At 34.3% G+C, this 10,164-nt stretch overlaps 2 protein-coding genes across 4 annotated transcripts; both read right to left on the reverse strand.

Annotated features, from left to right (window-relative positions):
- Window positions 1-236: 236 nt before the first annotated feature.
- On the reverse strand, window positions 237-8,618 carry LOC111401394. 3 transcript variants are annotated; one of them, XM_023029109.1, is made up of 7 exons: window positions 8,551-8,618; window positions 2,222-2,268; window positions 1,722-2,128; window positions 1,436-1,651; window positions 1,260-1,352; window positions 1,075-1,172; window positions 237-967 (listed from the first exon to the last, which is right to left on the reverse strand). In XM_023029109.1, exons 4-7 carry the CDS (start codon window positions 1,610-1,612, stop codon window positions 919-921), a joined length of 417 nt encoding a protein of 138 aa, XP_022884877.1. In that variant the 5' UTR covers window positions 1,613-1,651; window positions 1,722-2,128; window positions 2,222-2,268; window positions 8,551-8,618; the 3' UTR covers window positions 237-918. The 3 variants fall into 3 exon arrangements, with proteins under 3 accessions (XP_022884877.1, XP_022884875.1, XP_022884878.1); XM_023029107.1 differs by having other exon boundaries at window positions 2,222-2,281; window positions 8,551-8,617; XM_023029110.1 differs by lacking the exon at window positions 8,551-8,618 and having other exon boundaries at window positions 1,436-1,547; window positions 2,222-2,938.
- LOC111400360 lies at window positions 2,378-5,003 on the reverse strand. The gene is made up of 5 exons (XM_023027773.1): window positions 4,269-5,003; window positions 3,921-4,185; window positions 3,562-3,808; window positions 3,244-3,475; window positions 2,378-3,106 (listed from the first exon to the last, which is right to left on the reverse strand). Exons 1-5 carry the CDS (start codon window positions 5,001-5,003, stop codon window positions 2,378-2,380), a joined length of 2,208 nt encoding a protein of 735 aa, XP_022883541.1.
- Window positions 8,619-10,164: the final 1,546 nt, after the last annotated feature.

Here is a 10,164-nt window from a genome sequence, read left to right on the forward strand (position 1 = left end):
CTTGTTCGCATTAATCAGTAAATAAAATCCTAAAAAGGGTAAGTATTTCGAAAAATACAAAGTGAGATACATGCAATTCAATCTCAAAAAATATTAATAACAATACCAAACAATCCATACCACATTTTATAGTAAGCAACCAAACCATATCAAATGGAAAGCTCTGTACATTTCTGTATAACATTCAAAACAAATTCATCTCGATACTTCTCAAAAAGTGTCAGATTTCGTCAACCGCCCATCAACTTCTTGATTTTAAGCAACCTAGTCTTCAATTGAGATTCAATGTAAATGTAAATGGAATTAAAATAGAAAAGAAGTCAAGCATACCTTTGTTGTGATTAAAACGAATCCACTTCGATGTACCTAATGGGCCATGCTATTGTACTTCCTAATGCATCTTCAAGAAGAAAAAGCTCACGTGTAGGATGATATAAACTGATGTTATCAATCACTTCATTAACCCAAAGTCTCCAACATTCATTACCAAGTGGTACATGATGCACTAAATCACTTGGATTTGTTGATGCGATTTCACCTTTTGCAACAATATCAGCTTTCCGAAACCAAGATAACAATTTGGATTTCTTATTTTGAAGGTTATCTGAACCATTCAAGCTTTTGTCTCTAAGCTATAAAATTCATATGCAATTGTACAATTTATTATTTTGAATATAGAAAGTATATGTAATTTAGAATAACATTCAGCTTTTTTTACTTACGTCATCTTCTTGTACAACAATCTTACTCTTCATTTGAAACAAAGCTTTTAATTCTTTAATTTCATCTCTCAATTCTTGGACTTGAGTTTGCAAGTCATGATTATGCACCAAAGCATTCAACTTTGAAGGAGTCGCACTGAAACCAAGACCTCTTAATCGTCCGCGATGTTCTGGACCAACAACTCTAGCAACACCATCATCTTTGAGGGAGTGTTGGTCCAGAGAGGTAATCGTCTCTGAACACGCTTTTATTTTGTTCTGATATGGGGAAATAAATTAATAGGCTACAATTATAAATATAAGCTTTGAGTTATCAGATATTACTAAAAGCAATATTGTTACCAATATTTACCCAGCTGATTCATTAATAGGCAAACCATTTCTTCGCGTATGTCCTCGAATATAAACATCATCTCTTGTTATGGAATCTGGGTCTTCACTTTCGGCACGCTGCACTTTACATATTTCATATATGTGATAACGTATATGTTTATAATTTTTCAAGCAAATTTAACTTTGAATTTAGCAAATTTTTACCATTTCAACTTCTAAACGAGCAAAGCCCTTTCTACTTGTTGTATGCATTATATTTTGATTTGCTCTCATCTTTTTGAATCTTTCACTCATTTCCTACAAAATTAATTAATACTGTGTAAGCAAAACTTTTATTAGGAATGTAGAGCAGATGCAGTAAGTAATGTAGTTATTAGTACCTGATACGGTTGCGAATTGCATTCTTTGACAAATGCTCGCCATTTTTCCATTGATTCAACATTATCGGGCTTGAGGAGAGCAGCAACTCGTGTCATGCCAATTGTTTTCCCTCTGTCATTGATTGCTTTAAGCACGTTAGATTGATGATCTCGCCAATTATTTCCCTTTTTTTGCATTATGTATTTTCTATGACAAGTATCAACATCAAACTTTTGCTGCATCAACGTAAACAATATTAATAGTAAATTAATTCAAATTATATAAGAAACGTGGAGTATATATTACCTGCACAAGCTCCCATATGTCATCAAGAAGACTTTCGCTAATATCTTTCCAATTTTTCCATGTAATTGGTATAAGTTCCCTAGCTGTGGTCCCAATAAATGATGATAACTTAGTTGAACCTTTACAAATTGGCTGCCCTCTTTCGTTAAACTCTACTGGTACTTTTGCACATTTTCCCTTGTTGAGATAATTCAATTTTGCTCAACCCCTTCCCTTTTTTCCTTCTCTAGTAGCACTAGCATTATTTGGTAACACTTCTACATCATGTTGCACCTCATTTTCTTGTATGTTTGGAATAGAATTAGAACCTCCTCTGATATTCTTATCCCTTCATTCCCTTCTCTTGTAGCAATAACTTTTGAAGCTTTTTTAGCTCATTTTGCTTTTTTATAGCCTTGATTAGATAACTGCATTAAACAAATAAGAAAAACAAGCAATGTATTACTTTAATTTACTTTTTAATCATTAATAATTACTATATGTACAATCTGGAAACTTACTTCACCAGTGTTTGTCATCTTTTGTCCACTCGTACGAACATTCACATCTACAAAACTCAGCTTTCATCATTTATATCTACAAAAATAAAGCAAGACATAATCAAATTAGAGACATTACAGACATTAGCATCAATACGATATCACATAAATAGTAAATTAAAACAGAGCAAGAACGAATATTAAAGATATACAATTACCATATTCAATATCAATGCCCTCACAATCATGTCTTACATAACTTTCATCTTCAACGATCGTATCAAGTCTTAATGTATCTAATGTGGATGGAGTATAAGCCTCCTCATCATAATTTTCTAACTCATGAAATCCTCTTGCAGGTGCCTTTAATACAATATACCAACTAGATGAATCGTTCTCTCTAAAATAAAAAACTTGTTTTACTTGTGATGCTAAAATAAATGGATCTCTTTCAAATTGATATTGTCCTCTATGAAGATTTACTAATGTAAATCCTTCTTCAATCTTGACTCCACTATCTATATTTGCCCAATCACAATGAAACAAAGGAACTTTAAAACTACGATAATTTAGTAAAATTATGTCTCTGATAACCCCATAATAAGATATTTTACCAACTACATGGCTTATATCCTTCACGCTAGATCGACAAATAGTTTGTGCTTCAATAGAAACACCGGTTGTATGAAATCGATGTCCATTCATAACATAATCAGAATGTGATATCACATCATATCTAGGCCGAGGCCGGCGTGAAAGCCATTTCAATGTATTAGACATGTTACAATTGTCTTGTTTGCCTTTCTCCGCAAACCATGAAGTGAAAGTCTCCATATGTCTCATTTGTAATAAGGATTCATTCTTGGCAATACGGCTGTCTGAATTCTTAATCTCCTCTTTATGCGTCTTAAATGAAAATAAAATAAACAAATAGTAAGAGAAGTTTATGAGAATTCAATGTTAAACTAATAAATTAACTAACTTCATTACATTATATATGGCTCAATTGCAATGCTATTAAACAGCGCATAACGATTAGTGACCCTCAACATTTCTGGACTCAAAATCTTTGACTTTCCTTCAGAAATTGGACGTCCATCAATAATTGTTTCATTCTCAAAATCCTCATTTCGAGTATGTCGAACACCTACTTCAGCTGCTTGTTTCATGTAAACACTACAAAAATGCATACATTCATCAGCTAAATAATGCTCTGCTATGCAGTCCTCAGGTCTTGAACAATTTCTCACATATCCTTTAAGTATTTTCATAAACCTTATAAATCATATAATAGTCATGAGATATCTAAGGAATTAGAAGAAGATAGTTTGAATACTTAGAAAAGTATAATAGTAATTTACCTCTCAAATGGATACATCCAATGATATTGCACAGGTCCACCAATACGAACCTCATGCCCAAGGTGGATGGTTAAATGAATCATTATGTCAAAAAAGGATGGAGGAAAATACCTTTCTAGCATACACAAAATCACAACAACATCCTCCTCAACATCCTCCTCAAGTTTTTCTAATTTATTTTTATCGATGACTCTTTGACAGATTTTGTTGAAAAATGCACAGTCGAAAAATTGTAGTTCTTGGTCCTCTAGGTAAAAGTCCTTGTAATGCAGCTGATAGCAATTGTTGTATGAGCACATGGCAATCATGAGATTTCAGATTTAAAATCCTATTATCTGCTAATGATATACACTTTGAACCATCAAGTAATCTTAAATCAAATAGCCTCTTACAAAATAATTCTTTCTCTTTTTTGGATAGCATATATGATGCAGCGGGGAGGTAACATGTATTGCCTTTCAATTCTGGATGAAGATCCTTTCGAATACCCATATTGATTAAATCCTTACGAGAATTTAACCCATCTTTTGATTTTCCCTTCACATGCAAAATAGTTCCAAGTATACTTTCGAAAACATTCTTCTCAATGTGCATTACATCCAAATTATGACGCAAAAATAGTGTCTGAAAAATAACAACATAAATTTAGGAAAAAAAAAAGTTTAAGCAAAGAAATAAATAATTCACAATAGTTTAAAATGACCAACCTCCCAATATGGTAGTTCAAAGAATATTGACTTTTTTTTCCAAGGCCAATTAGAATCTGATTTTTTTAGTTGTCTTTTTTTTCCGGCTTTTCCCCAATTATTGCTAATATTCTTGATTGAACACACCACTTCTTGACCGGTTAATATTTTAGGACTAGGCCTACACTCCTTATTTCCATCAAACCAAGCTTCTTTCGACCGATAAGGGTGATTATGTGCAAGAAATCTTCCGTGACCCATGTACGAAAACTTTCTACTACATGTCAACCATTTTGCACATGTGGATAAACCACATACTAGACATGCTGCTTCGCCTTTCGTAGGATATCCTGATAAGTTCCCATAAGCCGGAAGATCATTAATTGTCCACATCAACACAGCTTTCAAATTGAATGTGGACTTGGTAAATGCATCATATACTTCAACACCAATATTCCACATCTCCTTTAAATCTTCTATTAGTGGATCTAGATACACATCTATATCATTTCCAGGTTGCTTGGGACCTGGGATTAATAAAGTCAACAATAAATTTTCCTTAGACATGCATATCCAAGGAGGGAGATTATATATAACTAGTATCACTGGCCAACAACTATACCTAGAACTTAGGTCACCAAAGGGATTAAATCCATCAGAAGAAAGGCCAAGTCTAAGATTTCGTGGTTCTGAAGCAAAACAAGGCCATTTTTGATCAATTCTCTCCCATGCTAACGAATCAACTGGATGACGCATTTTTCCATCTAGACTTTTGTGATTTGAGTGCCATATTAACTATTCTGCCTTATCAAGTGACCTAAACATTCTTCTAAATTGTGGTATAATTGAAAAATATCGCGAAACCTTTGCAGGTATCCCTTTTTTAATCTTCTTAGTCCATTCATTGACTTTCCATCGTGAAGATGTACATTTAGGACATGTCTCCAAATTCTCTAGATCATTTCTAAACAAACAACAATCATTTACGCATGCATGTATCTTCTCATACCCTAAATCAAAGGTTCTCAATAACTTTTTTGTTGAATTGAAAAAATTAGGAAGCGTGTTCCCATATGGTAGCATATCTCGAATAATATCAAGAAGTTCATTGAAACCGTTGTCAAATATGCCATATGTAGCTTTAAGCTTGTATAAGACAACGGTTGCAGACATCCTTGTATACTTTGTGCAACCAGGTTATAAAGGAATATCTACGCCCTCATATAAATTTGAAAAGTCTTTCTCTCTATCTTCATTCTCGAGTTGTACAATATTGTCATCCTGAAAAAATGCATCTCTATAAATCCTATATGTCTCTAAATTTTTTACGTCTTGAGAAGGCAATGACGCTGTATTCGATTTTTCCCCATGAAACACCCAACTAGTATATGTAGGATCCATGCCATTAATGATCAAATGCCCATACATTGTATCAAAATGTTGGTGGAATAGGTTTTTGCAACATTTGCAAGGGCATTATGGCTTGCACCATATTTGCAAATTTTCTTGCACCACATTGATATGCCTCTGAAACTCTATGAAAAAATGCTAAATAAGTCGTCTAAAAAGCATTTGTATACATATTTTAAATATTCTAAATTTAAGAGAATAAGATAACCTTGATAAGTGTACCCAATCTTTATCCATGATAATATACCAACACTACTACGTTATAATCTATTATAACACAATGAAAACAATTTTATTAGGACATCATAGAAATGAAGTTCCAATTAGGTAAGTCATTTTGGCAATAAAGCTTCACACAAACTGAAATTACAAAAAATTAATTCAAAACTCAATTGAAATAGACGAAATTGGAATGGTCATATTATATGTAAGACCAGAAACCTGCTTAGTCATGATAGCTTAGTCAATAATATTATCTGGAGAAAAATCAAGGTTGGTATTACTTCAATTACTTCAGCCCTGATAATTCATGGATCTCCGAATCAAGGAGTTTCTTTAAACGAGACCAGAAATTACTCGTCTTTAAACAAGACCAGAAAATACTCATATGCTAATAAAGGTCAGACACTATGAGATGCCAGTGATTAAGGCTGTAACTATATAATTCTTGTATTGGCAAATGGATAAAAAAAACTGATCTTCACGGATCTAATACTGGGTAGTGAACATTTTATCCTTTTGAACGAGGTAGACAAGGATTATATAGAAACATAGAAGGAAAGAATCATTTTCAACCTACTGAGACTCAAGAAAACTAAATTTATATACATTTAATAGCTTAGTCAATAACAATGTCCTCATATTTATCTCCCCGCTTGTATTATGCAGGTTACTAATGCTCATGAGTTTGATAAACAAGCTGATCGGAAGACCAAACACCCAAATAGTTACATTTACTTTGAGAATGGGGGACACGGCATGCAGACCTATCAGTGTTCAACCCCACTTCATTCAATGCCACGCAGTGGGTCCATGTGGCCAAAGACAATGGATTTTCAAGAGTTACACTAACTACAAAATACCATGATGGGTTCTATCTTTGGCCCTCTGAGTATACTGATTATTCTATGAAGTCTAGCTCTTGGAAGAATGGGGCTGGTGATGTGGTGAAAGAGTTGATAGAAGCTGCTAGGAAAGCTGGAGTGCAGTTGGGACTTTAGGTTTCTCCTTGGTATAGACACGAGCCTATCTATGGGGAGACTCTTGAGTACAATGAGTATTATATGGGGCAGATCACTGAGTTGTTCACTAGGTCATGTAAAATTCTTGCTTTGTGCTTCTTCCTTTGATTTATGATGTGGGTTCTGCTTATATTGAAGTAATTTGGAATTTAACTAAATTTTTGGTATGATGTTGGAATTGTGTTGTTATGGTTTAGGATTGTATTGTGGTGAATATTGTTCAAAATTAAATATTTTTCTTCTTCTAACTACGATTAGCCTTTGCAACAACTTGATGCAAAAATGCATACCTTGACACCGTATTACATGAAGAAGTTTGTATAGATGTTCCACCTAATTTTGAGGAGTCATTTGGATTTATAAAGTTTGCAAATTTAAAAATAATTCCTTACGAGCTCACTTTGAATGATTTTTCGAAGCTGTTTTAAGAATGGGCTATACTCTAAGTCAAGGTGACTAGACCGAGATTTTTAAGCATGCAATGGATGGTCAGATTGCTATGCTTATTGTTTATATTGATGATAATTCTAATCGGTGATATCTCAATTAAGATAGATGGATTGAATATGTCTCTTGTTAGACATTGTAAACTTAATTACTGCTTGAAGAATAACTTGCAAGTTCAACTGATTAACAGGGCATAATATGAGAAATCCTCCTCAGCCTAGATGGTGAATTTAGTATCCTCTTTTGCTACTTTCTGGCTATTGGGGGGCATAACATTAATTTTCCTCTCAGATGTGTTATCACCTATTGAAACCCCTCCAAATAATTTCCACCATCGAGTTTGAATTCATTGGACAGATTTTGATTCTCCAACAGAGCTGCCTCCTCCTAGATTACACTATCATTACATTCCCTTGAAGGAGGGAGCACAGTCATTTAGAATGAGACCCTATCTATACCCTTTTATTCTAAAAACAGAAATAAAGAGGCTAGTGGGAGAGATACGGTGATACAAATCAAACCAACAGTTAAAAGAGAGCCTATCTCAGGCCATGGCTAGGATGAAACTTTACGCAGATAAAAATAGAATAGAGAGGTCTTCTGAGAAAGGCGATTGTGTTTTCCTGAAACTTCATCCATATACACAGAAATCTGTGGAATGTCGAGCTAACTACAGGTTAAGTGAGAGATACATTGACCCATATCCAGTTGTGAAGAAAGTTGGAGCAGTAGCATATTAGTTGGCTTTACAAGAAGGGTTGAAAATTCATCCAAAATTTTGTGCTTCTCTATTGAAGAAAAAACTGGGGAATGACAGCATGCCTGTGCTACAATTACCTAGTGATAGCCAACCCCTACAGCACGAACGCTACCTCTTAAACATCCTACAATCTAGATTGGTGAATCGTAGAACTCACATTGGATGTCAATGGTGCATTCATTGGTCAGATTCTCCACTTGACAAGGCAACCTCGGAGGTCTCAGAATGGATTAAATTCCACTTCCTCTTCGTCTCTCTCTCTCTCAATACTTCTGCATTTTCCTCATTTTCACCCCTCCCCATTCTTATTAATTTTCCATTTATCCCTTTCCCCATTCTAATTCTCTTAATTTGGGCTCATGACATACAATAATTATAAAAGAAGAATTACTTAGTCATAAAAAGTAAAATAATAAATTGTTCAGTAATATCATTATTGGCGTACCAATTTACGGCTACAAATTATTAGGATTCTCCCATCAGTCACTGGTTGGCTGGGCTGCTGGAGGTGGCCATGGCTCCATCTATGACTGGTTGGCTAGGCTGCTGGAGGTGGCGAATCGAGAGGTTAGGGCTGGAGGCTGAAGGCGACAGGGAAAAATGAATGAAAATTGATGTCACACTTCAATCGCCGGCAGCAAGACATTGAAGGGGGAGGGGTTCAGCCATTCAATTGTAATGAGATTTCTGTTATATATTTTGGGAAAAAAAGTCTCAGAAACGGGCACTTATTGCACGCCTTGTAAAGTGTACATTTACAACGTCCGAAGGAAGCACGCCGTAAATAGTTAATAACTTAAGTTTTTAATGGCGTGCATCTAGCGCACGCTGTAATTGGTTTATTTTTACGGCATGCGCTAGATGCACGCAATAAACGAATGCCTTAAAAGACCACTTTTGTTGTAGTGATTATGCTAGATTGGATTTGAAAGTCTGCTACATGAAACATTATTACCACACAAAGACTGAAAGTAATTACCACACATTTAGGACACATTCAAAGTGAAATAATCGATATAAACTTGTTTATTTTAAACATCGACCACATTTCTCATCGAATTTCAAGGTCAACAAGTTATGTCACTTTAATTTTAGTTGTGTTCACTCCTACCATAATTGGAAAATTGTGTAACCTTTATTTTGTTGATTTGTGTCTTGAACTTCCGTACTTTTTGTAAATGCATTTAAATATTGAATAATTCATTATAATGGTTGGTGTGGTTTATTGAATAATTCTATGAAATATGGATAGTTCAAACTCTTGTCACTCCAATTTTAGTATTCTTCGTGAATATACAATTTTGTTTATCGAGGATTGTTTCCCACTATATGTTTTGGTGAACATGAATGATTTATGTGTAGATATTTTATCATTTGCCATAACAAATTTAATAATATAATTTAACAATTATGTAAATATAAAAAGAGGGTTAGAAAGCAAGCTTTAGGAGTCACATCAATGACGTTATCCTAAAGTCGTATGACCTTTCACTTATGTGGGTACTTTCCATACTACACGGCTTCAACATAAAATTTATACAGTTCATAGTCGATTTGTTTTCTGTGAGCACATCCACTGTAAGATAAAGAACGATCCTTTATGTAGCGATAGAAAATTTTCATATTTTAAAACGATAATTTTGCCCCAAATTTTTTTTTATAAGAAAGAAATTCACGTCGCTACAAGTTGTTTCCAAATTTATATGTTATAGGTGGCCATGTAATTAAGTATGGTAACTTAGTCTAGTCTATGTTAATTACGTGTTTTCCTTTGAAATATTTTGTGACAAATCAGTTAAGATTTCTAGTTTCCGTCGAATGCGCAATATTTTGAACCAGTGCTAGTAGAGGATTCACATAATTCCCAAACAATATAGGCTAAGCCGGAGGTGGTTGCTGAACCTGAAGTGCTACATTCTACAATGCATCCTGCATCTAATTCTAATTCTTAGCCATCACCCTTACTCCTCTCTGTTCTCTTCAGTGTTGCTTAAAGGTCCTTTTGATCTCAAGGTCTATAGGGAGGATCTCGATCTCGTCTGGATCTTGCATAACTTGG

This window comes from Olea europaea, chromosome 10, assembly GCF_002742605.1.
Source record: "Olea europaea var. sylvestris chromosome 10, O_europaea_v1, whole genome shotgun sequence".
Lineage (NCBI taxonomy): Eukaryota > Viridiplantae > Streptophyta > Magnoliopsida > Lamiales > Oleaceae > Olea > Olea europaea.

Excerpts from the sequence above, each read along its gene's own strand:
- LOC111401394 (XM_023029109.1), bottom strand. The coding sequence starts at position 1,612 with ATGCAAAAAAAGGGAAATAATTGGCGAGATCATCAATCTAACGTGCTT. Across the intron at positions 1,353-1,435 it reads GCAATTCGCAACCGTATCAG|GAAATGAGTGAAAGATTCAA; the intron begins GTACTAATAACT and ends TTAATTTTGTAG. Across the intron at positions 968-1,074 it reads CCTATTAATGAATCAGCTGG|CGTGTTCAGAGACGATTACC; the intron begins GTAAATATTGGT and ends ACAAAATAAAAG.
- LOC111400360 (XM_023027773.1), bottom strand. The coding sequence starts at position 5,003 with ATGCGTCATCCAGTTGATTCGTTAGCATGGGAGAGAATTGATCAAAAA. Across the intron at positions 3,809-3,920 it reads TGATTTAAGATTACTTGATG|AGGACCAAGAACTACAATTT; the intron begins GTTCAAAGTGTA and ends ACTTTTACCTAG. Across the intron at positions 3,107-3,243 it reads TGAGTCCAGAAATGTTGAGG|ACGCATAAAGAGGAGATTAA; the intron begins GTCACTAATCGT and ends TTTTCATTTAAG.